The following is a 27989-nucleotide window of genomic DNA, read 5'->3' as shown; positions in this document are numbered from 1 at the left end:
TTCTTCCTCAGGCCCCACTTCAATTACTTTGACAGAAATTTGTAAGAAAGCAATTCCATCCCACAAAAAGTATTCTAAACATTCAAAGATGATGGGCTCGGACTTGTCGTACATTGTTGTGGCCTCATCTAACTACACAGAGAGCTCGTTCTGTCTTAAAGAGGGACATAGTTTTACTAAGGAATATTTACACAAGTCAAACGAAAAGAGTGTTAGGAATAGAAAATGCTGTAAAGTTGTGGTTTATACACGAAATCAAAACAAACTCAGCCGGTGTTTATCCTTCTGGGAGGAAGCAGAGACATGAGCTAGTTAACGATCCAATTATGTAAATGTTTGTATTGCCCGTTACTGCTTGCAAAGCTTTAAGCAGGTCTAGCTGTGGAAGACGAAAGCTGAGAGACTGCAGCGTTCTCGAGGTCTGAAATTCTTCTGCCAATTCGCTGCTGAGCTCAGCCTTCCTGGTCAACTCTGGACGCCTAAGGCCCAGAGCTGCCCTAGCACTGAGAGTCTCTAGTCAATATTCAGTAGGAAGGGTGCTCTCACCCTTCTCTGACCTCTCTGAGCTGTTCCTGTAGTACACTGTGGGTAGTCTGCCTTCCCCACCTTACTTTCCCTTCCACACCCTCTGGTTTCACAGGGTTCTGGGAACCAGCCCTGTTATTTCTCTTGCAAAGTCCTTACCTTCTGTTCTTTCTTTTCTTTTCTTTTCTCTCTTTCTTCCTTCCTTTCTTCCTCCCTTCCTTTCTTCCTTTCTTCCTTTCTTTCTTTTTTTGTTGTTGTCTCAAATTTTAATTTTTTCCCCCAATGGTGCAGAATCATTCACACTAGGTTGAATGTGAATGGTGGCTCAATTAATTTTTACATCTCAGTTATGTTTTATTTGATTATTCTTTTCCCCTTCTCAACAAGCAAGGTGTCAACTCCAACAGAATGTTGGGACATGAGGACATGAGGACTAATCTCTCTGTCTCTGTCTCTCTGTCTCTGTCTCTGTCTCTCTCTGTGTGTCTGTCTGTCTGTCTCCCTACCCCCATCCCCTTCCTTCTTCTTTTTGAGACAGGATCTCATGCCAGGCTGGCCTCTCTTTTGTAACCAAGGGTGACTCTGAACTTTGGACCCTCCAGCCTTTACCAGGCCTGCCCTGCAAGCCTGGTTTGGGCAATGCCAGGGATCAAATCCAGGGCCTTTGGAATTCTAACCAAGCACTCTAACAATCTAGCTGCATCCCCAGCTCCCTAATCTCTCTGGTAGGCTCTTTCAGAATCTCTAACAGTCAAGTGCGTTTGATTGAGTCCCTGAAATCCCAGCATTCGGTTCTCTCTGACATTTCTTTTTTACTTGCTCCTGTGAGGCTGTGCCCGGGAGCAACAAGAACTAACAGTTACAGAGATTATATTATGTGCACACAGTGCTTTGAGGCCAATATTCTTCCCATTATAGAAGACATGGCCACCGAGGCTTACTAACTAACTAGTATAAGGCGGCAGAGAAGTAGCTGTACTGGAAATCGACCTAAGGAGGTGAGTTTACTGTGCTCAGACAGCAGAGCCAATCGGATGTTTTCCTCCTTGAAGGCTGGTGACCTGAATGATTTTTGACCCGGTTTCCTTTCAGAAAGGATGAGACACTCTTTGGAAGACGGAGCAGAAGGGAGATGTGGAAAAGACTGAGTTAGATCTCCAGCCCTTGACAATGTTCAGTGCTTTTACATATCCAAGCTGAAGCACCCTGTAGGCAGCAGGGTCTCTCTTCCATTAGTCGCAGTTTGCTACAAGACCCCAACAACATCAGTTTAAGAAAATAATCTAAGGGACGCCCATCTGCATCCTCCCTGCACACGGGCCTGGGTCGAGTTCCACCTGCGCATCTCTGAGCACTATCTGTGCAAGGCCACTAGCGAGTTCTCTAGCCTCTCTCTTTGACCCTGGGACTCCTACCCCGGGAGCTTTCTCCTTACCATGGCATCGTAGCCCAGGAGGTTCATGAAGTGTGCCACTTCCAGGCCTTTGTAAACAGTGAACCAGATGGTGCCCTGGTACTGATCGCCAGCATCCAAAAGCAGTACGTTGGGTTCTTCCTTGCGGATCTGCTGCACCTTGGTGAAGAGCCGGGCCACGCCGCCCACACACAGGCTTGCGTTGAGGCACTTGGTGGAGTCATCGCTGGTTTGCTCTAGCCGGCTGTGCACGTCGTTTGTGTGCAGGATCGTGAGCTCCCAGGATTTGGCTGTGGGCCACAGTGGTAGTAGAGCGCTTAGCGCGAGAAGCAGCCACTTGGGTGCCGTAGCAGCCGCGGGACGCATGGCTGGCAGGAGCGCGTTGAGCGGGTGAACTGGCCCGGAGCCTGGTGAGCATCGGCCACAGGGGCCTCTTCTAGGCGGAGGGGTGGACTAGGGCGGGGCGGGGCCAGACCCGCCTCCTTTAGCCCCAGGTCCTCCCGCCCGCAGACGCACTCCCAGAGTCACCCGATACGACCCTGGCACCCGAGGCACCCAGGAGCCACTGGCCTAGCACACGCGGCTCGCAGGGAACAGAGAGAAGGTTGTTCGCGTGGTGAGCGAGAACGTCGGAGAGGCTGGGTGCCTCAGTCCCTGGCGGCGGTGACAACTGCAGGGGCCGCGTCGCTGATCTTCACTCTCGATGGCACCGATTTCTCTAGGAGCGTATAGCGGCTTGTGTTGCTCTGTGACTCCTCCGAAGAAGAAGAGAGGGGGCGGAAAGGAAGAACGTGGGATAGAGAGGGATCCAGATCCCGCCCGGGAAGTGCGCTGTGAGGTTGCCTTGGTGGGACCTGGACACACCACCCGCCGAGACGCTACGTAGGTTTGAGGACACAACCGCTCCACGTTGTTCAATCTGGAATCTCAGGAGCCAAGCTATCTTTGGGATGCAGCCTTTCATTTATCTACAGTGGAAACCTCAGTGTTAAGACCTCCAGCGGCAGAGGGCCAGCTCTGAAAGCTAAGGTGGATCCTAGGAGGTAAACTCCTGACAGCTGCGCAGGGGCGCTGCCCTCTTTACCTTTTGGGGTGTGTGTGTGTGTGTGTGTGTGTGTGTGTGTGTGTGTGTGTGTGTGCACGCGCGCGCGCGCGCGTGTGTAAAGCGTTTAGCAGTAATACTGGGAATCCACATTTGTTATGAACAAATCATTAAATATAAATCTCTGCCGCACAAATTTCCTGTCTAATGGATTAACCTCTGCATTTTAATGAAGTATAATCAACAAGCTAGCAGTTCTGAGAAAGGAAAGAGTATATAGAAGTTATTTAATGCCCACACATCTCCAGAATGCACCAGGTCAGCGTTGTTTTACACACACACACACACACACACACACACACACACACACACGCCCACACCCACGCCCATGAACACACACACCTTCACCTTGGGGCATGCACTCAGGAGACTTAGTAAGGAGAGTTGAAAGTACACGAACAGTCTGGACTATATAGTGAGACCGTATCTCACCTACATCCAAGTTGCTTTTCAATTGTGGTAAAATATACATCACACAAATATATATCATACGATGTGCATTACTACTTACTGTCCTAAGTGTACAGTTAAGACTGTTTACCAAAACGTTCATTTCCCAGAAGGTTTTCATCTTTCCAGGATAGTATTCTAAACTCATTAAACAGTGACTCCCTCCCAACACGGTGGCAATCACCTGTAATTACAGTACTTGGGAGTCCAGGCAGGAAAACGGTCTGGTCATGTAGTAAGTTTTTAGGCTATGTTTAGCGAAACCCTGTTTCAAAATCATCATCAACAACAACAACAACAACAACAACAAAACAAACAAAACAAACTACCAACCAACCAAAACCAACTCTCCCTTTCCTTCCTTTCCAGCCCCTGGCAATCAACATTGTATTACCAGTTTGTATAGCTCTGACCATTCTAAGCACCTCATATTTGTCCTTTTCTGACCGAGTTCGTTTCACTTGGTGTAATGTCTTCAAGACTCAGTATGCCAGCATTTCCTTTCTTTCAAAGGCCAAGTGACATGTCATGCTAGGTGTGTATTTAAATGCAGCTTATTCATAAGAGGCGAAACCAGAAACAGACCAGGGTTTGTGGCTGACGAATAATTTAGTTGGGAGATGAGATAAGGACCTGCCATGTCGCCTGTTCTCACATGCAACGAACAGATTCTGTACATCCTCACCAAGGACACTGTCTTTTGTTTGCTTTAAAAGATATTACACTTTTGGCAAGTGTAATATCTCATTGTAGTTTCTATTTGCATTTTCCAGTTGGTTTGAAATGCTGGGCACCTTTTTATGAGCGTGTGGACCATTTGTGTCCTTCCTTGTAGACATTTCCTTTAAACATTTTAGTCTGGTGGTGATGGCAGGGTAGTCTGGTCTACAGAATGAGTTACAGGATAGCCAGGGCTACACAGAGAAACCCTATCTCAAAACAGACAGACAGACAGACAGACAGACAGACAAAAAACAAGGGGGAATAAAGCCCAAACTTTAAAAATCACATTAATAATATGTAAATAATAAATAAATTAATTGTGTGTGTATGTGTATGTGTGTGTGAGTGTGTGTGTGTGAGTGTGTGTGTGTGTGTGTATGTATGCATATGGCACACATGAAAAGATCAGAAGACAATTTTCAGGGCAGATTTTTCTCACAATGTAAACCCTGGTGATCAAACTCAGGTCATGAAGCTTGCAAGTTCCTTTCCCCATGGAGGCATTTTGTTGTCCTTCTGTCCGTGTCCCTTGCACCTGCTTTAATTGAACTGTAGGAATCTTTCTCCTCTTCTTTGACAAGTTTACATGAGGTTCAAGATGCCCTCCATTCATTATGCTGACAACTGTGACCTGGAGCTCCAGTCCTCTTCAGTCTGTCTTCCTAGTGCTGGGCTTAAAAGCATGTGTCACTGTGCAGTTTACACAGTAGTGGGGATCGAACCCAGGGCTTCCTGTATGCCAGCCAATTACTCTACCAACTGAGCGACATCCTCAAGTGCGTAGAAATTCACTATGTGCAAATACATAATTTAAAGACATTATTGCACATCCGGTAGTGTGTTATGGAGGGAAATGGAACATCCACGTGTCTCTGAAACACACTCCTTTCATTCCCGATTCTCCTACCAACTCAAGGAAATAATGAAAGAAGACATAGCGATGCGAACATTTTGATAAGGGCTATCTGGAGGACCCTTCCATGAACACTGGCTTTGGAGCGCACTAGTGTTATCTGGAAAAGAGCCTACTTCCTGCTGTATACTCTAAGTCAGTCATCCCTTGGCATGCTGAGCTAGTGATGTCACTGCCTGAGTCGTCTAATTTATAAAACTCTTGTCCCTAAAGTAAAACAGGGTGGAGCTAAACACTAGGAGGATAAGGCTGGCTCAGTGTCACCAGACTGAGCGTGTGCTCTTGGTCCGACAGGTTACCACTGGACCTTTGCAGCCCACAGAGCCTGCTGGGACTCGGGGTAGCTTTCTGTCTGGCCCCTTGCCATAGGATGCAGCCTACCTGCTTTGTTCACCACAGCTCGCGTACAGTTTCAACATTCTTTTCATCTCACATGTGGCTTCCAGACATTTCCTTCTCCTCCTTTTTCTTTTTTATTATTTTATTTGCTTATATTCCAGTTGTCCCCCACCCCCAGTCCTTCCTCCCACAGTTTCTCATCCCATTCTTCCTCCCCCTTGCCTTTGAGAGGGTGCTTCCCCTGCACTGCACCCGGCTTCCCCCTTCCCTGGGGCCTCAAGTCTCAAGGACTAAGTGAATTTTCTCCCACTGAGGCCAGACTATGTAGACATCTACTACATAGGTGCCAGGGGCTTCGGGCCAGCCTGTGTATACTCCTGGTTGGTGGCTCAGTCTCTGGGAGCTTCCTGGGGTCTGGGTAAGTTGAGACTACTGGTCTTCCCCCCTTTTCAGCTTCTTCAGTCCTTCCCCTAATTCAACCCTAGGGATCCCCGTCTTCAGTCCAATGGTTGAGTGTAAGTTTCTGATTCTGTCTCAGTCAGCTGCTGATAGGGCCTCTCAGAGGACAGCCATGCCAGGCTCCCGGGCTTCCAGACATTGTCTTTTGTCTCTACAACCTACCCCAACACTGCCCTGTTAGACACAGGTACATTGTGGATGTTACAAACACCTGGCCTTTTTCACCGCTGAACCACACAACATCGATGCACCAGTGCTTCTGTTTATTTACTTGTTTGTTTGTTTGATTTGTTAGTGCTGGTGATTAAACCCAGGACCTTGTGCATTTACAATGGGTGCGCCACCACTGAGCTGCATGTCAGCTCCAACAGGTTCAGTTTAGAAGTCTGATTCCCCACCCCCACCCCCTTTTTTCCTTTCCTTTTCCTTAATGTGGTGTCATATCCAAGACATTATTGAAAGGGTCTGGAATGATGACTCAGCGATTAAGAGTACTTGGGACCTGGGTTCAGTTCCTGTGCCCACATTGGGTGACTCACAGCCATCTGTACCTCCATTTCCAGGGGATCTGATGATTTATTCTGGTCTCTTCAGTCACCTATACACATGTACTGCAAATATATACATTCAGGCACACACAAATACATGAAATTAAGGAAACAAATGTTGGGATGACTTGCACCCACATATACTGTATCAAATGAAGGTCTAACCCTGTGTTTTTCAATTGCTAATTGCTGAGCCAGCACCACTGTCATTTCTGTGGCCCGTTACCTGCTTTCTATATGTCAATGCTTGCCATTTCCTCACCTACCCAAAAGGAGGATTCCTGGAGACTACTAGGTTAAAAAGCAAACTGCCACGGGAGGTCACGGAAGTTCACCTTACTCTCAATCTGGCCCACAAGCAGCACTGAGATACCCCGAGACTGGGCGTAGTCCTGCGGCTACTCAGCTCAGAATGAGTTTGCTTGGACACTCTTACACCATGCTAATTGCATTTTCGTAAGAGAAAGAGAGGAGGTTTTTTGTAGAATGAAAAGCTGGTGTCTGGGGCCAGAACCGGGCAGACAGAGGAGATGGGGGAGAGAAACATGGGTGAGAATGGAGCAGAGAGATAGGACAGTGAGAGCCCAGGGAGGGGTACGATGGCAAAGAGGCTGGGTTAAGTTAGAAGAAGCTGAGAGACCACCTCAGCCAAAAGGCCGACAGCCTTAAACTACGTCTTTATTAAAAGCACAAGTGGGACCCCTGAAAGTCTCTAATAAATATTTATTTTAAAAGCATTGCCACATATGGTGCTAGGAGGAGGCCATCCCCCTGTCCTCTTCTAAATGTTCTATTGTTTGAATTTCACATTTAGACCAACAACCTGTTTTTTAATTTTTAATATGACATAAAGCAAAAATTCATGATTTATTGTTTTGCGTATAGTTTCCCAGATTCTATTTGCTGGAGTGGGGCATCCTTGGCAATCCTACTATCCCATCATAGATGGGGTTTAGAGCTCAGAAAACAGATTCTGGTGCCAAGTAATTCTGTAACACTCTCTGGAAATCAGACCTTGCAAGGATTTGTCCCGCTCCTTTCAGACTTTCTGGAGGCTGACGTTGGGATTCAGAGCCAGGGCAAGTGTATTTCATGTACTAAGACAAACGTAGCCTCCAGGGTCTCCCAGCCCACCCAACCCTCCTCTCACAGAGAGGCTCTTCCCTATATAATCCAGACATCTTGGCTTTCTCTGTTCTCTCTCTGGCTCTCTCTTTCTCTTCTCCCTCCTTTTTTCTCCCTCTGACTTTACTGACCCCCTCCTGTGTGGTTGATGAACTTTCTTGAGAGCTGGAATAAACTTACCTTTATATTTTAATTTGGCTTGAATTGGTTCATTTCTTTGGAGGAGAATACCATTTGTTTTGCTTAGCTGGTTTTACTGTTTTGTTTTCTTTTTCTTTTTCTTTTTTTTCTTTCTTTTTTTCCCCCCGGAGCTGAGGACTGAACCCAGGGCCTTGAGCTTGCTAGGCAAGTGCTCTACCACTGAGCTAAATCCCCAACCCCCCTTTTTTTGTTTTTAAAAGAGGAAAAGGCTAATAAAGCAAACCCACATTTATCAGAGGTGTTGCCTTCACCATCCCCTGCAGTCTTTATTGTTGGAAACTCGAGTGTGTGTGTGTGTGTGTGTGTGTGTGTGTGTGTGTGTGTGTGTTATACCTGGATTTTGGGAGCCACTCAACTCTGAGCAGCCAGAACTTTAATGATTGAGCCCCTGCCCAGTCCTCAGCTCATGTAACATGAATGCGAAGCTATTACTACACTTCTAATTTTCACATGGGGTTCTCTAGGCACCCCTCTTACCTCCCCTTTTCTGTCCCAGGATGCAGTCCAAGGCTGTATTCAGTTTGCCCACATTTTTAATCTCCTCTAACCTGTGATACCTTCTCAGCTTCCTTTGTCTTGTATTATTTTGGTATTAAACTTTTCTTTAAAATTACAGCTTTTAGTATGTGTGTGGAGGAAGAATGGGGAATGGGTTCTTTCTCTTTACCGTAGGGGTCCAGATCATCGGTCTTGGCAGCAGGCACCTTTACTCACTGAGTCATCTAGCTGGCCCCAAATTGACATTTTTGAAGGGTACTGGTCCTTGTATACTTTCCCTCAGTTTGGGCTTGTCTGAGCTTACCTCATGATTAGACTGAAGCAGGACAGGTTTAGCAGGAACACAATGAAGGTGAGATGCCTTCTCTTTGCTGCACCCGTTGAGATGAGATAAATGTGACATCACTGATCCCTCCAGGGGATGAACATTTTTGGGTGATGTCCTATGTCTTCCCCAATCATCCTCTCCACACCATCTTTGGATATAAGTCCCTTACTGAACTTGGAGCTTGCTGATTGGTTGGCTGGCCACAAGGATCCTCCCCTCTCCATCCTCTAGATTGGGGTTACAGGTGTACAAATGCACAGCCTTTTAAAGATTTATTTACTTATTTTATGGATGTGAGTACATTGTCGCTGTCTTCAGACACACCGGAAGAGGGTATCAGATCCCATTACAGATGGCTGTGAGCCACTATATGGTTGCTGGGAATTGAACTCAGGACCTCTGGGAGAGCTGCCAGTGCTCTTAACCGCTGAGCCATCTCTCCAGCCCCACTTTTACACAGCTTTTTAAACTGTGGGTCCTGGAGATCTTTACTCGGTTGCTCAGGCTTGCCTGGCTAGAACTTTCCTGGTGAAATCATTTCACCAGCCACTTACATATTTGAAACTAGGCCACATAACCCCTTCTGAAATTCTTGTCCTGCTGCTTCCAAGCTTCTGCATCCATGCCATCTCTAAACCATGCTTGCCTGCAGATCAAAAACAACCTTTGCTTATTTATTGGAACAAGTTCAAACTTGCTAATCTGGCCTTTAAAACTTTGACTCTACCCAGCCAGCTTTACCTTTCCTGGACCTTCCTTCTCTCTAAGCTACTCCTGCCTGCCTCAAGCCAAGCTCTAGCTGCCTTTATTGTCTCCTTCAAGTCAACAGGGAATTTCTGTACTGCCCAGACAGTGGTGGCAGTCTCTTCTTTAAACTCCCAGACCAGTCCACAATTTCACCTTAATGTGGTCTTTTCTTTCTCCAAGTATTTAAAATCCCTGTTGTCTGGCCTCCAGGCTACACAGACAGATCTAGAACAGTGATCACAGCCAAAGCCCGCACCTGGGCTCTCCTTTCAAGGCCGTGAGGAGCCCTCTGAGAGCAGTCAGGGCTGCAGATGGGAGGGACTAGGTGTGTGCAAGACTGCCAGGCACGGATTTCCCAAGTCATGGAAGCAAAAGATTCTCCGTGGATTTCTCCACGACTTGTAGTTCAACCAACTGATGGAGTTAATAAAGCGAATCATGGATTAGCTGGTGTTTAGTGTCAACAACCATAATGTTGGCAATAGCACAGAAATTTGACTTCAAGTATTTGATTGATTTTTTTTTTTTTGAGTCAAAGTCTTCTGTAGTCCAGACTTGTCTCGGGCTCCTCGTGTTCCTGATGTTGACCTTGAACTCTTGTCTCTACTTCCCCAATTGCCAGGATTAAAGATGGATCTTGTTTTTTTGTCCTGTGGGTTTTCTTTAACTAATTAATTGATTAATTATTTTAATTTATCGTGTTAACATTGAGGGATTGGACATATGCATATTAGGCAAGGTCTCTACCATGGCAGTGCACCTGCCAGGGTTCTCTTCTAGTGCTTGAAAATTAATATCTGATCTAGTAAAGTCTCATTCTCATCCTATGGAACAACACATGCGGTGTTAAAGCTAAAGGAGGTTTTTTGTATTTTTTTAAAAATTGTATTTATTTTATGCATGTGAGTGCACTGTAGCTGTCTTCAGACACACCAGAAGAGGGCATCAGATCCCATTACAGATGGCTGTGAGCCACCATGTGGTTGCTGGGAATTGAACTCAGGACCTCTGGAAGAGCAGTCAGTGCTCTTAATCACTGAGCCATCTCTCCAGCCCAGGAGGCTTTCATTTAATGAGTTCAGCTTTAATTTAATGCAGACGATATAATTTGTGTGTGTGTGTGTGTGTGTGTGTGTGTGTGTGTGTGTGTGTGTGTATGTGTGCACGCGCACCCGCACATGCTCTTGCCCATGCATGCCTGTCCGGAGGTCCTGGCTCAATGTTCATTGTCTCCTCCATCTCTCTCCATCCTATTTTTTGAGGCAGTGTCTCCCACTGAGCCCAGAGCTCACTGTTGCAGTGAGATGACTTGCCTGGTCAGTGAATCCCCATGCTGTGTCTCGTCCCAGATGACTTTTACATTGGACGTGGGGATCCGATATCAGATTCTTAGGTTCCAGCATTTTAACCACTCAGCAGTCTCCTCACTTCCAAAGATAGCAAACTTCAACAGCAGATCATAGATTTCTACGAAAAGATACTAAGGAGTCCCAACCCCACTGCCTTAAAAAAAAAAAAAAGGCGGGTTCTGATCTGTTAGGAGCACACACAGAATGTAGGTAGATTCCTAGACTCATGGCCTAATTACAGATGAGGTCATTTGTATTAAAACGAGCAGCAGCAGGTGCCTGTCTGAATGCTGTGATGACAAGCAGAGCACAAACAACCGTTTGAGGTTGCTTGAGCTGGCTCCAGCCTTGGGCAGTCTGATGAAGCCCGAGGAAGCCTTTCAGAACACTGTGTTAAATGAATCAAGTAAAAGAAATCTGTAGGCATAGTGTTATTGTATACCATGTAAAGATTATCCTTGCATTATTCAAATGCTGATTTCTGTGCCCCGATATCTGGTTGCAATCCTTAGTCTGAGAATCTCCTGCCCCAAAGTTGTGTAAACATTGCTCTCCATTTATTCTCTGATTTGTCAATAAAAGCTGATTATCCAATGACTGGAGGTGGGGTTGGGTGGGGCAGGATGTGGCTGGATTTTAAGCCATGAGAGTGGAGAGACAGAAGAAATAGGGGAGGGTGTTCATATGAGGAGAGAGTCCAGGAGACACCATGAGAGCCCAGAAGGCCAGATCAGTACTAAAATGCAAGGATCACTGGGATATTGACTGGGGAAGCCAGATTAATTTAGAGGATTAAGCTAGAGTAATACTGCTCAGTTGTTGTGCCTTTCAAGCTTGTGAAATAAACATAATAGTTCAGTCTCACTTATTTTGGAGCTGCCTGGTTTAAGAGGAAAACTGCGACAAACACATTTATAAAAAAGCCACCAACAGAAATCAGATTACAACGGAAACTAGAGTGAAGTACCATTATCAAAACATTTTTGAAATTTCATGATTTACATTTATGACAGAATTATACACATATTATTTGTTAGTATAAATGGCAACACATTCATCATACTGGCAAAGTGAGCTAATCTCATTTTGAAGAAGTTAGTGTAAAGTTGATTGAAATCAGAGAATTAAACTATGGCCACACACAAGTCATGTTGGATAGCCAGTTGCTTTTGATGCTTCTTCCTCAGTGTGGCCAGACGTGTTGACAGCCACAATCTGCACAATGTACTGTGAATGGATTGATCTACAGAGTTGACGTGGGCTGACTTCTTTCAAGGAATACCACATTTGGATTGCGGAAGTAGCTTGGTGGTAGGGTACTTACTTAGCAGGCGTGATCCAGGGCTTAAAAGACACACCACTTTCTTTAAACTAAACTTTAATTCTAGTCATGTCTTGTGTAAATACCAATGCATTTGTCTTTGGTTAGTGTGGTGGTATGGAGGTATCCCTCAAAATTTATGTGTTAATACAACTGCTGATGCAAATGCATTAAGAGGGGGAGCCCTGGGGAGCTGTGTAGGTACTGAGAACTGCAGCATCATGGATTAATTAGCATGATGAAGGATGTTTTTCTTTCCTTTTGCCTTTTACTCCCTTCTTCTCCCTGTGAGGATATACTGTTCCTCCCTTCTATACAGTAACAGGTACCATCTTAGAAGCAGCGACTGCTTCTAAGTACCATTATCAAACACCAAACCTGTCAATGCCTTGAGTGGAGTCTCCATCTTCCAGAACTCTGAGAAATAAAATGTTGTACTTTATAAATTATCCAGTCTCTGGTATTTTGTTATAGGTACACAAATTGCCTGGGACAATTAAGTTATTATTTTCAGCAAAGTTTACCACGCTTTTTATTTTATGCTTCTAATGTCCTGTAGAAAATGTAGGATAGGCAATTATTTCTTCTACAGTAAATTTCTAATATAATACTGAATGGAAGTGGTTGGTAGCAAGTCTCTCTCATTATGTTGTCCTCAAGACTAGGGGGAAAGTACTATTTTCATTGGGAAGTATAATGTTTTCAATGGGTTACTTGTGTATTCCTTTATAAGATTAAGGAAATCCTTCTTTTTCTTCCCCTCCTCTTCTTCCTCCTCCTCCGCCTCCACCTCCTTCTTTTGGGGAAATAGTTTTGTATGTTGTGAAGGTGTACCTCTGTCCTTCCTCACCTGCCTAAGGCATTGTCTAATAAAGGGCTGACAGCTAGGCAGAAAAAGGAAGGATGGACTTCTGGGAAGGGATAGGAACTGGAAGAAGAATTGAGAAGTGTGAGATTTGCCAGCCAGACATGGAGGAAGTTGGGCATATAGGAACTGAACAGAGGCCACGTATCAAAGGTGAATTAGCACAAATGGGTTATTACGTTAAATATGCTAGTTGGGAACAAGCTTAAGCTATAAGGTCTAGCTTTCATAAATAGTAAAAAGTCTCTGGGTCATTATGGGAGCTGGTGAATCAAGATAGTCTAACAATATTTCTCCTCCTCCTCTTCCTCCTCTTCTTCCTCTTCTTCCTCTTCTTCCTCCTCTTCCTCTTCCTCTTCTTCCTCCTCTTTTTCCTCTTCCTCCTCTTCCTCTTCCTCCTCCCCCTCCTCCTCCTTCTCCTCTTTCTTCTGCATTTTAGAAGGTTTCGATAGTGTCAGACTTTCTTCTTCTCATGTGTATATTTGTTGCAGTGTGTGTGTGTGTGTGTGTGATGGTGTGTGCAAGTTCATGTATAGGCCTCGGGTTGATGCCAGGAGTCACTTAGATTATTCTTCGATTTTATCCTTTGATGCAGAGTCTCTCTCTACCCTGCAGTACATTCAGAACACTTCACAAGTCTATCAAATGTTATTTAGACATTAGAGTTGAAAAAAGATTCCTAAGCTTTTTCTTTAAGATGTACAATATATCCTCTAGCACTTAGAAGTTTAAAGGATTGGACAGACTTATAGGATTTAGAGTTAATATCTAAAAATCAGTCATTTTTAAAAATATATATCAGCAAAGAATGAGTAGATTTTGAAATAAAAACCCAATGTCATTTACATTAGCCCTTTCCCAAAATAAAATCCTTACATATAAATTTAAGAAAATATATGCCAAACATAGCTGGATGTAGAACTCTCAGTTAGCACTTTAGTACTTTTGCCTATATCTTGCCATGCCTCTCACCATGATAACAATGGACTAAACCTTTGGACTGAGACGGTTCCCATCTGCTGTGGTCATGGTGCCTCTTCACAACAATGGAAATCCTAACTGAAACAGAACTCCATAGCCTTGCTTGCTTTTTTATTTCTGTCTGTCTGTCTGTCTGTCTGTCTGTCTGTCTGTCTGTCTTTCCAAAAATTTGAGACTGGGTCTCAAAACTTGCAGTCTTCCTCCATTGTCTCCCAAGCTGTGGGATTATAGGCATGCACCACCTTGCTTTGCTGAGAAAGAGCTGCTGCAAAGAAGCCTGATGCCCCTCCTGAAGTTGTGATGTCATCCACCATTAAACTTTCGCCAAAGCCATGCAGACAATAGCAGCATGCTCTTCACTCTCCAGAACGATGACCTAAGTTTCTCTTCTTTATGAAGCACATCCACTCAGGTATTATGTTATGGAAACAAAAATGAACTAAGATGTTTACACTAGTAAAGAAAACATAACATTGGCTAAAGAATAAACAGATGGACAGAGTAGAATGATCAGCCCAGAAACAGACCTAGAAAGATGTAGATCTTCTTGACTCACCATGACTTGATTTAGATATTTCTTTTTTTTTTTTTCTTTTTTTTCCAGAGCTGGGGACCGAACCCAGGGCCTTGCGCTCCCTAGGCAAGCGCTCTTCCGCTGAGCTAAATCCCCAACCCCCTGACTTAGATATTTCTACTTTGCAATGATGAAAGGCAGTGCCCACGCGTTCAGTGGAGGCCACCCTTCAGTTTTGATTTTTTTCTATTGCTTGTGGCAGAACACTTTTTCAAGGTGCTGGGCAGTAGTGGCAAGATGTAACTTCTGGTGAGATTGTATGGGTTCATAGGACGCCGAACAGTGCCATATACCACTAAGCTGTGATATTTGGTAGAATGGATATTTTAGGTGCACTTGAAAAATTACAGTGGGTTTATCAGTCACTATATCGTAAGTGAAAGAGCTTCTGTCTGGTCGACTAAACTTGGACAAAGGGACAAAGGCAAACAACCCAGAAAAAGGTAGATTTCAGTAAACACATTGGAGCAACTAGATGCTCACAAGCAAAACTCTGCCCAGACCCTGTGCTCTTTACTAAAGTAACTCAAATGGGGGTGGGGGTGGGGGCACGTGGACTGTGCCACAAGAGGGACTGGCATGGAACTGGGGAAATAGAGCATGTGCAAACCCCGGAAATTTCAAAATGCGAGACCGGCAAGAGTGGAACTAGCTTCATCCCCATTTCTGTTCCTGCTTCAGAGGAACCCGGCTACGAGGCTACCCCAATCAGGAAGTCAGTCACAAGACATACCCAGCACCTGTAACACCTCTCATGCTAATGTGGCATCTCAGTAGCCCGAGCTTTCAGCCAATGACCTTTTCCCACCTTGGATAATCTTACCTCCAAACTCTTAACCCTTGGTTCACCCAAATAAACTGTACGTGTTCAAACCTACCCAGATTAAAGAAATACGAACAAGCTAAGATTGTCTCAGAGCTGCTTCATTAAAGATCCTGGGAGAAGGCATGCGACTAAAACAACATCCCCTCCTTGCTCGCTCCCAACTGGACCAGGATCCTGCTTCACCCTCTGGCCGACCTCAGAAAAGGTGGACTTGGAACCCCACCATCCATGACTTTGCCCTGTCCTCTCTGAGTCGGTGAACTGCAGTGTCCGGACACCCAGAGAAGAGAGGCAGAACTCGGAACCACACTCAAAGTAGGTGGCAGACCTAAGTGTAGATTGCAAAGCTGTTGGCTCATGGCAGAATATCTAGATGACTCCGGATGTGGTGGTCAGTCTATTAAATCTGCGTTTAATGAAAATGGGAACTTCTAATTTGAGAGATACACTACAGACTGAATTGATACGTTTCAGACTAGGAGAAAAGAGAGCCAGTACTCAAAATATACAAAGCACCCTTAAAACTTAACAGTAGAAAAACAACTTTATTAAGAAAGATCTGATAGTGAAAGAATCAGAGTTGGGGCCAATCTGGGACCAGTGGGAAAATTCCTACCACAAACCTCCAAGCACAAAGACCCCTCCCTTCCAGGACAGCTGCAAGCTGAACTGTCACACAAAGCTACCTGTGGCTTCCAACTGACCCCTCCTTGGGAAAGCCTTGAATGGTACACTAAGTCTGATCTGAAAGTTGTTTTGCCCCATCAAGTGCACATAGTACCCTGCCTAGTTACCATTGTGCAAATTTGCCCCAAGTGTTTGAATTCTGCCCCAATTGTTTACAAGGTATTTAACTCTCTGTTAAAGTCTGCTCAGGGTCGACTCCCCTTGAAGTGGGGTGACCCCAACAAGAAGGAATGATTAAACTCTTGCTTTTACATCAATCACTGCCTCTGTGAGTCTCATTCAAGAGGTCCTGAAAGAGGTTAAATTCGAGCTTCACAATAGAGATTTCATCAAAAGAAGACACTCAGAGCAGGAGGAGGCTTCTCCTCATTTCCCAACCTGAGGGCTGAGGAAAAGCTGTTACAAGTATGTCACATCCTGGGACATTTTATGATGTAGGGCAGATATGTTGATAGGAAATGACCCTCTGTACAGAGGATGTGGGGTACACTGTACAGAGGATATGGGGTGTACTTTCAACACCTCTACACACCTTTGCCAGGAGTCTAACACTTCTTTGGAAAGCCCCTTTTAAGAATTTAAAAGAGTGCTAGCCCCCACTCCTCTTTTAATTTTAATCTTACTCAAGGAGCCACACTCTTTCTTTCTGGCATCTACACTGTCAGCTAAAGATTTTTAAATAAAGTTTTGCTTTATGCATATAATTTCAAACAAACAATAAACTTTGTAATCCAACTAAAGACTCCTCCTTTTTAATAAAGTAAAATAAAAAATGTTTCAGTTTTTAGAGAAATAGTTCCAAGCACTTATGCAACTTTGGGGCCTGAACCACTGAGGTGTGTGTGTGTGTGTGTGTGTGTGTGTGTGTGTGTGTGTGTGTGTGAGAGAGAGAGAGAGAGAGAGAGAGAGAGAGAGAGAGAACATGAGGACGAGTCTATTACTAGAGAGTGATACTCCAAGATGCTCAGCAGGGTCTCAAGAGGCCCATCAGTGCCTGGACCACAAAGGATTTCCAGATCCCTTCACCCCACCTCCTGTCTGTCATCTGTCTGTCTCCCCGTCCCCCACCCCTCTCTCTGTCTCCTTCTCCAACTCTCTCTGTGTTCTTTTCTTTCCTCCTATGCTACCATTTCCAAAATATTGATAATGTTTGCAAATTTCTAAAAATGAGTGAAAAATAAGGATTTTTCTTTGATGGCAGGAGCTAATGAAAAAGTCAGAAGAGCTTCCTTACAGAGCTGATCTGTCATTTCAGCTAGATTAAACTAAAGGCAGACCTTGATGTCTCCAATTCTTTAATGCTGTGCTTCAAATCTCATGCGGTTGGTAAAGAGATGTTTCTAGACTACTCTCCAGTAGATATTAGGAGCTTTAAACCTTTTCTCATTAGACTGGAATAACTACCTTTTGACATATTAGAGGCAGGAGAACCACACTGTGCTACGTATCCTCAGAATGCTGGGATTACAGCCATGGGTCACAGAGCTTTAGCATCAAATATACAACTCTAATAAATTCAACAATCATCGAAAGAGAAATGTGTAGGGTAGGCTGCCTCAAAACTGTGCTGGAAAAATAAAGATTCCCTGCTTAGGACACGGGTGAGGAGATGGCCCTCCAGACACCGTTCAGGCTGTAGCGCTCTCTCTCTCCCTCTCCCTCCTCCTACCCCCCCATCCTCCTTGATATACAGGAGTTTCAAGTTGCAGTTACCTTTGGGCTACTCGCTTCCCCTCTAAGGGAAGAGTTCCCTGGAGTGTTGTTGGATTGTAGGTGTCTTCACAGTGTCTCTGGCGTCCATTCTCATATTATTATATTAGTAATTACCAATCCTGGAGTTCTCATCTGTGGACAAGGATGTTTACTCTGTATTACCATGTTGTGTGTGTGTGTGTGTGTGTGTGTGTGTGTGTGCGTGCGCGTGCGCACACACACACACACACACACACACACACGGATGGAGAAGATAGCATCAACCTCTGGAGTTGGAGTTGGAGGCAATTGTGAATCCTCTGACTTGGCTACTGGGACCTGGACTCTGGTTCTCCTCAAGAGCAGAACACACTCTTACCCGATGAGGCATTTTTCAAACATCTGTCTCTACGTCGTGTATATACGTTTATAAAGCAATTTTTTTTCTTCCTTGAGGCTTCTTGTGTAAACCAGAGGGGTATAGAGAGAAGACACTTTATCTAATCCGGCATATCCTGATCTGTCTGGCTTGTTAATCTCTGGCAACTTAATATGGAAACCATTTTCATTTCATTTGACTGGAGCCAGCACACATTAGAAGAGGCATGGTTTTGAGATCTTGGGTAAGACCCTTCCTTAGCTTGTTGGAGAACTAGTGTATGAAATCACTCTTGAGAACTTGCAAAACAGGTTTATGATGCAATTATAGCTCCCATGAAGGGCAGAGAGCCGGCTCCCTTCAAGGGTAGGGGAGAGCTGGATAGGTTGACATCCTGGTTCTTAGAATATTGACCGTGTAGGTACAGAAGTAGTTATTGACAGTCATTGAGACCAAAAACACCTCTGTGGAGAGGGAGCTAAGCATTCTCATTGTTCCTGCTGAAGTTCCTTCCTTTCTTTTGCAGAATGACATATTCAGCTCTTCAGGGACAGCCAATACCCATCAGCAATTTGTATGCGCCCAGTACTATGTTCATAGGATGTAATAATCTCAACATTCAGGGTTGGGGATTTAGCTTAGTGGTAGAGTGCTTGCCTAGCAAGCCCAAGGCCCTGGGTTTGGCCCTCAGCTCCAGGAAAAAAGAAACTCAACACCCTATGAGCCAACAGCCATTATATCTGCTTTGTAGAAGGAGCGACTGAAGATTAGAGCTATCATGTGTTGTTCAAAACCCTGCAGTTGATAAGCAAAAGAGTCACAGCACTCGATTTACCAAGCCATTTGGACATCACCTCTAGGCTTCTGCTTGTTTCAACAGAACTGAAGAGACACAGACTTCCTCAGCTGGGGGGTGCTCAGCCTGGCAGGCTTTAAAGTGGGTCAGAAATAATCCCATTTCCATGAGAATTACTAATATAAGATTAACCTGGTTTTATCACCTCAGCTCTGTCCCACCTTAATCTCCAGATCCAGACCGCATATCAATCTTACCCAGACCCAATCTCCAGAGAGCGGTTTTTCCAATATGCCTATCAACACAGGCCCTAAAAGGACACAGAAATGTCACCCAGCACTCACTAGAAAATCTCCTTTTAAGTAACAGCTTCACTGAGATGACATTCACAAGCCACAAAAATTCACCTTTTCAAGTGTGAGTTTTTAGGATAGCCCCAAAACTGTAAAACCACTAAAAGATCAAGCTCACTGAATTTTTATGACTCTGAACATTCCCAGAGGCAGCCACTCCCCATTTGGATAATTCCTTCTTGGTTATTTCAAACAATGCTGCTAAGAATGTGCCAGGGGAGGTTTGGTGCGGGGACATGTGTTTCTAGTTCTGTAGGATTACTTGGTCATGCAGCCATCCACGCTTATCATTTTAAGGAATTGTCACATTATTTCTCAAATCTCTTTCAGTATGAAGTGGTTTGCACGTAATGACTTGCACCCAGCAGCTTATGATGCAGACTTGACTAATGCTTCTTCTGCTTCTTGGCCATGGAGAAGATTCCGATTTTTCCCCTATTTTAAAACTGAATTATTTCCTTATTTTTAAAGGAAATTTTGAGTTGTTTGTGTATTACGAATGTGAGTACCTCTGTAAGACATGTGGTTTGCAAATATTTTCTCTTCTGTGGATTATGGTTTTGCTTTTTGGTTTGTTTTGAGACAGGGTCTTTTGTCATACCACCTAGGCTAGCTTTATGTAACTCTAGATCCGTTTTCCTCAGTTGGCTGAGTCTGGAGACTGTGACCCTGAACGGAGTTCTCTGTTCACATCCTTGATGGTACCTTTCAAAAGAAACGTTTAAAACGTCGTAAGGTGGTGGTGTGACTGAGAATTGCTGGCACTGAATCACAGCCTCTTGCGTGGTGAGCAATTGACTTCCATTGTTTATGAAATGCCCAGTCTGAGGTGTTTTGTGATAGCAGCCCAAATGGACCAATGTAACTGTTTGGTGGAAGTGAAGACATTTTACAGATAATTGGGCCTCTTCCTTTACCTGTCAGACTATTGAAGTGACCATCTCTCAAGGATTGGAATTTCTTCAGAAATCTTATGCCTTGGGAAGGAAAGGGATAGATAGGGCTGAGAGGTCTGTCTCCCAGGTAGGTAACTATATGGTTTTGACAATTTACCAGATAGACTGGAGCTAAGACAGTGACTGGCTAATGCTGAGCAGGACCCCATCCAGACCAGGACTGCTTAGTTATGTGTAGCTTTTTCTCTCTAAGTCCAAACCTCTCATCAGTACCCTGGAGTCAGACTTGGCAAACACTGGACCTTTTGTGTGCTCTTCTTTCTCATGTGGCCATAATGACTAAATCTCTTGCCATTGCTACTCGTCACTTTAATTGGCATATTGGGGACAGATGGCCAAACTAGGTTTTTAAGGCTGCAGGAGCCCAGGATTTAGCCTTTAAAAAACTCCAGTAATGCTAAGAAAGTCACAGAAGTTAATGTTTTTCACTCAGAGTTTCCGAGTTCCTTGCTTGTCTGGGATGGTGTTCTGTGAGGACTGGGTTTCTGAAAGTGTCTGGAATTTGAAGCAGTATGGCCATCTAGAGTCTACATAGATCATCCTCTGTTTGGTTAAATTGTACACGAATTATTCACCAGTAACACAATAAAATTCCTCATTACTTCTACATAGGAAGCAACAATAACACTGTCTTCCAAGGGAACACACTTCTTTTCTTGTTGGTTTCACCGGTTCTAGTTCTTGGCAGCAGCTGAGTAAAGGGTCAGGCTGGTGATGTTGGTGGAGTAGGCTCTGCTGACCTCAGACAGTGTCATGGCTCTGGGACTCTCAGACATTTCTGGATATCCTGGAAGGAAAGCCCTAGGGAACCAATTTCTGCTAAATAATATTATTGTTTGTCTTTGGTGCTCTCCTCCCTGCTTTGGCCAGTTTCCTCTCTGCTTCACATTTTCCCGAGCTCATGGCCTGAGCAGGAATCTCACCAGTGGAAAACACTGAGGGCCTTTTCATTAAAAGTCCTAAACACAGCTTATGGGCTGAAGTTCTGAAATAGAGAAGTCAGAAGTTGAGCACAGATTCTTGTTACTATAAACATGGGCTTCACCTGCTTTTCAGAGAGCAAGAGGTAGAGGAGAGAAAGAGAGAGGGAAAGAGACATACAGAGAGAGAGAGAGAGAGAGAGAGAGAGAGAGAGAGAGAGAGAGAGGAAGAAGAAGAAGGAGGAGGAGGAGGAGAAGAAGAAAAAGAAGAAGAAGAGAGGGAGGGAGGGACGGAGGGAGAGAGAGGGAGGATGTGGAATGGTGCATATCATCTAACTCTATACTCTTTGTATTCACCCACCTATTCTTTTTATTCTCTCTAATATGGTTTCAAAGTAAGTGCTTTTAAAATGGTCACACCTGTCATCAAATCACAACCAGAACAGAGGCTCTGGTGCTCTAATGTGTAGCTGCAGGGATCCCCTAATGTGAACTACTTCTGGACCTAACGGCAGATGACAGCTGCCAGGGCTCCATTTGAGAGCTCCCCTCCTGCCAAGGGACTCCCCAGTCTGCCTGGGAACCCACAGCACGTGGCATGCCTTGCATAACAAGAGGATGCCCTCTGGGCTCTGCTTCAGCCTACCTTCCTCTACACCCTCTGTCTCAGCTGAGCTGGCACCCTCTGTCCTGTACCAGTTATTACAGATTTTGATGATCACTTTCTAAATACTAATGCCACTTAGCCCAGAGTATGTAGTTATTCAGACAATGTTAGTTCTGGGATTAAGCCATGGTTTGAGAGTTGAGCAAGAACCCCTGATCTGTGAGAAGAGAGTGCATGAAGCTCAGACATCATAATCCCATACATTTCTCTCAAGGAAGAACCACAGGATAACTCAGGTGGTTCCAGTATAGACCCAGTTATATTGACAAGGTGTGAGTCTTCCTGTAATTAAATATAACCTTAAATATAACCTTGAAGAACCTTCAAGACTTCATTCAATCCAATTTTGTGTAAAAAAAAAGCGGCATTGTGAGTTCACACACAGTGAGAGGTAAATGAGCAAAGAATAGGGTATCTGCCTGTTCTGGGTTCAGACACGGGGTGGCTGCAGGAGTCAGTGAAAGTGAGCAGATATCCATCATCATGAATGTTTGCTTAGATGCCTGCTCATGCATGGTGGCCAAGAGGATGTGGGGTGAAATAATCCAGTATGTGTGGACTATCAGGCTGTTGAGGAGGGAAGAGGTTTGATTTGGGGGAATAAAACATTTGAGGGTTTGAGTCACCATGAGGCCAGTGAGGGGGAAATGTCTTTTCTGAGACTTAACTGAAATGGAAGGGATGCCCAGCCTCCTGAGGTGGCAGTTGCTATGGGTTACTGAGGTTGTAACTCCTGAACACTTTGGCTGACTGTCCTGAGTTTGGAATCTGGGTGAAGTGTCTTCTGCAGCCCTAGGTTAGTCCTCTGAAGAGGGTGGCAGGCTAGAGCCACTGGGAGCTGGGAGGTGGGCACAGAGGGAAGGTTAGAGTTACTTGAGGAGATCTCGGTAGACCAGTGAGATTCCTGTTGAGTTTCTGGTGAGTTATCTAAGAAGTATGCTTCAGTTTTTCTTCCACAGATGTGGAACAAAATAATATTGTCTTGTGCCTTTTCTTAGCAATTAAGTTCTATGACTTCTTGTTATAAGTGTTAATAATAGATTTTGATAGGAGCATTAACTCTGGACAAGGGAAATATCCACAGGGCCTCTGCCTGGGAATTCATAGCTATTTGAGTAAGCCTGCTGGGTTACATACCTTTGTTACATAAAACAAAACAAAACTCTAAGAAAATTGAAACCAAAACAAAATAGTAAACCAGGAGAATAATGTACACCCATATACTGACTTCCTACATCTGTCTGCTCTTAGCATTGCTTCATCAATACACTGTGCCCCTCCACAACACACACAGACACATACACTACTCTTTCCTAAGCCAATTGAATGTAGTGTGATGGTACTTTGGCCAATTTTGTGAGTTGGGGTTCAGTTTCTTGCTTCATGATTGCAAGGAAAACAGAAGAGCACGAGACCAAGGCGTTGTTGGCCACAAACATGTTGGCTTCTAGCACCAGGGAAGAACTTGGAACGTGGATTGCCACGTAAGTTTTGAAGCAGGGATTTTGATATTTTGGGAATGGACAAATTTGATCCCACTCATATGGAAATTAGGCATCCATTGGGGATGCATTTGACTGGTTAATTTGATTGTATGTGGTGTATTCTGATTGGCTGATGAGTCAAGTGAAGGGGAGGGTCTGCCAAAAAATCTTTAAGGCTAGGCAAGATCAGGAACAAACAAACAAAGAAACAAATGATGAGTTACATCTTGATGAGTCAGAAAATTTCATATTTTAATATGTTAGATAGCAGGATCAACTTCCTTGGAAACTCTCTGGTGTTCTGGAAGCTGACTGCTGATTCCACCAGGCATAGTTTGCTGATTCCACCAGATAGATAGTTTGTTTCCCTTTCGCCTGTAACCCTGACTGTCTACTTGTTCCTAATTCTTACCTCATGACAGTGCACCCTATATGATACCAAGTAATGTATTTCTTCTATACAAAGACATTTTCATCTTCCTATTTAGCGTGCACAGTGTTATTTCTACCTGTAAGGAACATTGCTATTCAGACTCAAGGGCCAACTTCCCTAAACAGTGTAAGGGATGCCAATAAAGTCAAGCTGTTGTTCTTGCTGGATATAATCTTCAGCTCCCCATCTCTTTCTGTTTTTGCTCGTAGAATCCTTGAAGTGTCCAAGATGATCTCTTAAAAAGCCGCTCATAGATTCCTACCAGTGGGGCCTTCTTGGGTTGTATTTCTGAACTAGCATATCTGTCTCTGGTCTTATGAGTCATGGAGTTGGCCTTGATGCTAGATGTTTGGATTAAGGGCTTGAAGAATAGGAGCAGAGGTTTGTACACATTTGAAGACAAACCTGACTACATGCCTTGGAAGGACTCTATGCTCATCTAGTCCCTACTTACCACCACCTTACCCCATGCTTACTATTCACTGCCTCTGAGGTAATTTCTGAAATGCCTTGTGTTTGGTTGCGTTGATGCTATGAAGTCACGGTCAAGTCATCAGAAGTCAAAGAGAGGATTGATTATAGATTTAGGAGGTGATGGTTTGTTCTTTCTGTTTTGGTTATCTAAGGAAACTTCCACATTCACCAACTACCCCTATGAAAGACAGACATTGTTGGCTATAAACTGAGTTGGGATTTTGGGTTATGCCATGATGGATGGGTGGGGGAGCTGAAAAAGAGAATGTGAGTTATCACTGATACAAGTATTTAGACAATTCCTGTATTTAGACAATTCCTTCCCTCTCCTTTCTCTTCTTCTCCCCACTCTCTCCCTTTCTCTTCCCTCCTTTGACTGTGTATAGTCTAAGATGGTCTAGAGCTGAACTCATGGTTCTTCTGCTCAGTGTCCCAAGTGCTAAGATTACAACATAACCATTACACTTGGCTAGCTCACTATTTCCATTCCTCTAGTAATCTATGATCATCAGCAGTGGGGTATGAGGCAGTAAAGGCCCAGAGAGAGAAGTGGTTTCACAATGCTACCCACCTTGCTGGCAGGCACACTCTGGATTAAAGCTTACATCACACACCTAACCTTGAATTTTGTCTCCTGTCATTGACTATGAAAGAATCCTTACATTGTATGTTTTGGATGCACAAGGAAGCAGTTCTGAGATACCCAGAGGCTTGTGAAGAAGGGAACATTGATCCTCTGTGCAGACACAAGAGACACTGTTACATGCAGAACGGTGTGTTTTGTGGCTTATTCTAAGGCCTAGCTAATGTGCTCATTTTTTTCTATGAAAGAGCAGAACTTATTACTTATTGAAAACTCTTTCCCTTTGGCCTAATAAAGCCACACTTTTGTGACCTTCAGAATTTTCATTAAGAAACGGTGTGGAGGGTAGCAACTTTCTCCGGTCACTATGACCACCACAGCCAGCAGAGCAATGACCCATAGGAGGCAAGAAGCCAGTTCAGTTCAATTCTACTGAGTATCCAGTATTGGTTCAAACTTCAGGAGTCCAACCCCCAAGTAGTTTATTTTAGGCATATTTAAGCACAGTAGAATTTGGTGAAAACATTCCTGGGGATAATTAACTCAACCCTGTATGTACAATAAAGCTTACAATGAGACTACATCAATGATTTGTGAAGTACATGCGACACCTTTCATAAAGATAGGTTTGATAGATGGACAGGCTCATGATAAGGGACTTGGAGAGAATCTGGTGTGGTCTCCACCATAAAGATAGTGCGAAGATCACCGGGCTGTTAACCATGCTGCTCCCAGCCTTCTGGGTGAATAACAGGCAATGGATTCTCCCCTTTGAGAAGACAACCTGTGTGTTTAGCATTCCTGTCTCCTAGTGCGTATCTGTGAGCATAAGAACCTCTGTGCCTCCCACACAACACGTTCTTGAGTTACAGTGGACTCTTTGTTCCTTAAGCTGTACCCTGACTCATATTTGGAAATGTACTGTGTTTTTCAGGCATTTTCCTTTTTTAGTAGTGTGAATGAAGTCTCTTTTCATCCTCCAAATGCATATAAATATCCTAGCAACCACTAGCTGTCTGACCTCACCTGTCTATTATACCGTACATTTTCAGAAGTCCCAATTATATATCAAATCCATGACTTACATTGTACTTTGAGCTTAAAAATAGAATTTAAGGTAAGTTTTCTCAGTATAGTTGCAAACATTGATGCAGTAGTAGGTTTTGTTAGTAATCCTAATATGTTTTTTTTCAAATTTCATCTCTTCTTTACTTTGTTATTTTCTTTCTTTCTTTCTTTTTTTTAAAGTGTCATTATTAATCATGAAAGGAGAAAGAGAAAAGAGGGAAAAAGGGAAAAAGTGGAAAGAAGGACATGATTTTTCCATTAGCTATCTGTGTGTACAATTCAGTTTTTGACCAATCATCTAGATTGTGAGATACCCAAGTTCTTTAAAAACAAAATGTATGAGGGACTGTAGAGATAGCTCAATGGTTAAGAGCACTTGTTGCTTTTGCAAAGGACCTGGGTTCAGTTTCCATCACTCATGTGGTGGCTTATAAGTATCATAATTCTAGTGCAAAGATATCTGATGCTTTCTTTTTTTTTTTTTTTTTTTTTGCCTTTACATGGAGGCTTTATTGTTAATCATTTACCTTATAGTCTCAGAAAGAACAGATTAGCTCAGTCCAACATGATTTGCAGTTGGCAAAATCTAGTGAAGCAAGTGTTCTGATTGCTAAGGATTTAATTTGGGGGCTTTTAATACTTAGCCGTCTAACACTCCGAACATAATCCAGAACAATGCGTCATCCCTCCTTGTCACTTTAATACCACACCTACCGCCCTTCATTTCGGAAGTATCTTCATTAAATGTGATTCCGGAGGACAGGTTCCTTGGAGCATATAGCCATGAGGACAGTGCACAAAAGAAAACTGAAAATAAAACTCTGTATGATAATTTACTAATCTAAGGAAAACAAAACCTTCCAATATATTAAGAAATAAATCCAGTTACAAATGCACTAGTAGGTCTGTGAGGAGGCTCCGGCGGAGTAACTGAGAACAGCCAGTTATTTACAGGATACACAAGCAGGAAGGGTGCACCTAGCCCAGCAAGGGCTCAGAAGCCAAAAGTGTTCTCTCCGCTGTAGGCCACATACAAGAATCCATCTTCATCTTTTTCCTTCTCGTAAAGCTGTCCCATAGTTAGGCTGGACTGTGGGACTGTCTTGTCCACAAACAAGAAGATGGCCTTCTCAGAAGGAAGCTGGATCCTTTTCCTGATGATCCACATGAACTGAGCCACAGTGATGTCAGATGGGACCAAGTACTTCCTCTTGTCAATGTCAACAATCTGAGAGCCAGAGACTTTCTCAACGATCACCGGAACCCGGTCGGGGTATTTCGCTCTGATCTTCGCGGATTCCACGCATCTGTGTTCCAGCGAGTGGTCCTCCTTAAACATCCACTTCATGGCGGCGGGAAGCGACGGAGCCGGCTCTTTGAGCCGCAGACTTCGGCGAAGCGACCACAACCATCTGATGCTTTCTTTTGGTGTAGTACACACACACACACACACACACACACATACACACACACACACACACACATCTGTGCAGGCAAAACACTCATACGTATGAAATACAAATAAAAAATTCTAACCCCTTCCCAAACGTATACATACCTCATGGAGGTCAGAGGTCAACTTGTGGGACTCAATTCTCTCCTATGAAGGTCCCAGGGGGTCAAACTCAGGTTGTCGGGCTTGGTGGCAAGTGTTTCTTTATTCTGTGAGCAATCTCGCTGGTTCCTTCAAGTCCTTTTCAATGTTTAGGAGACCTTATAAACAGTGGATAGAAAGACTATACATGGACAGAACCATGGCTCCAGCTGCATATGTAGCAGAGGATAGCCTTGTTGGGCACTAATGGGAGGAGAAGCCCTTGTTTCTGCCTAGGCTGGACCCCCCCCCAGTTCAGGGGAATGTCAGGGGGATGGGAAGGGGGGTGGTTGTGGAGAGGGAATACCCTCATAGAAGAAGGGGAGGGGGATGGGATAGGGGGCTTATGGACAGGAAACCAGGAAAGGGAATAATATTTGAAATGTAAATAAAAAATATCCAATAAAAATATTTCTTATGAAAAAAATAAACAGTGGAGGGAAGGAGAGTGAGTTAGCTGCGCACCCATAGCAACTAGAGTAGCCAGCAAACAAGAGAGAGGCCCTGATTGGCTGGTGGAGGCAGTGTGACCTGGGCTGTACGGATGGGGACTCAGCTGGTCAGGACTTGACTTTTCCATCCTTGGCTTCTGCAAACCACAGAATATAGCCTGCT

General features: G+C 44.1%; 2 protein-coding genes and 1 pseudogene across 4 annotated transcripts in view; 1 reads left to right on the top strand and 2 right to left on the bottom strand.

Moving 5' to 3' along the window:
- The window catches only part of Nt5e (5' nucleotidase, ecto), a 44722-nt gene extending 42382 nt beyond the window's left edge, over positions 1–2340 (bottom strand). The window contains exon 1 of one of the 2 annotated variants that reach the window (NM_021576.2): positions 1961–2340. In NM_021576.2, the coding sequence (NP_067587.2) occupies positions 1961–2305 (345 nt within the window). In that variant the 5' untranslated portion in view covers positions 2306–2340. Of the gene's footprint in view, positions 1–684; positions 1623–1960 lie in introns of those variants that run through there. The other variant, XM_063266046.1, reaches the window with a different exon arrangement.
- The window catches only part of Snx14 (sorting nexin 14), a 224519-nt gene that overhangs the window by 125023 nt on the left and 71507 nt on the right, over positions 1–27989 (top strand). Inside the window, exon 30 of one of the 2 annotated variants that reach the window (XR_010053971.1) lies at positions 1618–12491. The exons of the other annotated variant lie outside the window; for it this stretch is intronic. The gene's annotated coding sequence lies outside the window, so the exon portion shown is untranslated. Of the gene's footprint in view, positions 1–1617; positions 12492–27989 lie in introns of those variants that run through there. 2 annotated transcript variants of the gene reach the window in all.
- Positions 26252–27209, bottom strand: Gabarapl3 (GABA type A receptor associated protein like 3; annotated as a pseudogene).

Source organism: Rattus norvegicus, chromosome 8 (assembly GCF_036323735.1).
Source record: "Rattus norvegicus strain BN/NHsdMcwi chromosome 8, GRCr8, whole genome shotgun sequence".
Lineage (NCBI taxonomy): Eukaryota > Metazoa > Chordata > Mammalia > Rodentia > Muridae > Rattus > Rattus norvegicus.
Note: the sequence above shows the minus strand (reverse complement) of the source record. Positions and strands in the feature narration are given on the sequence as shown.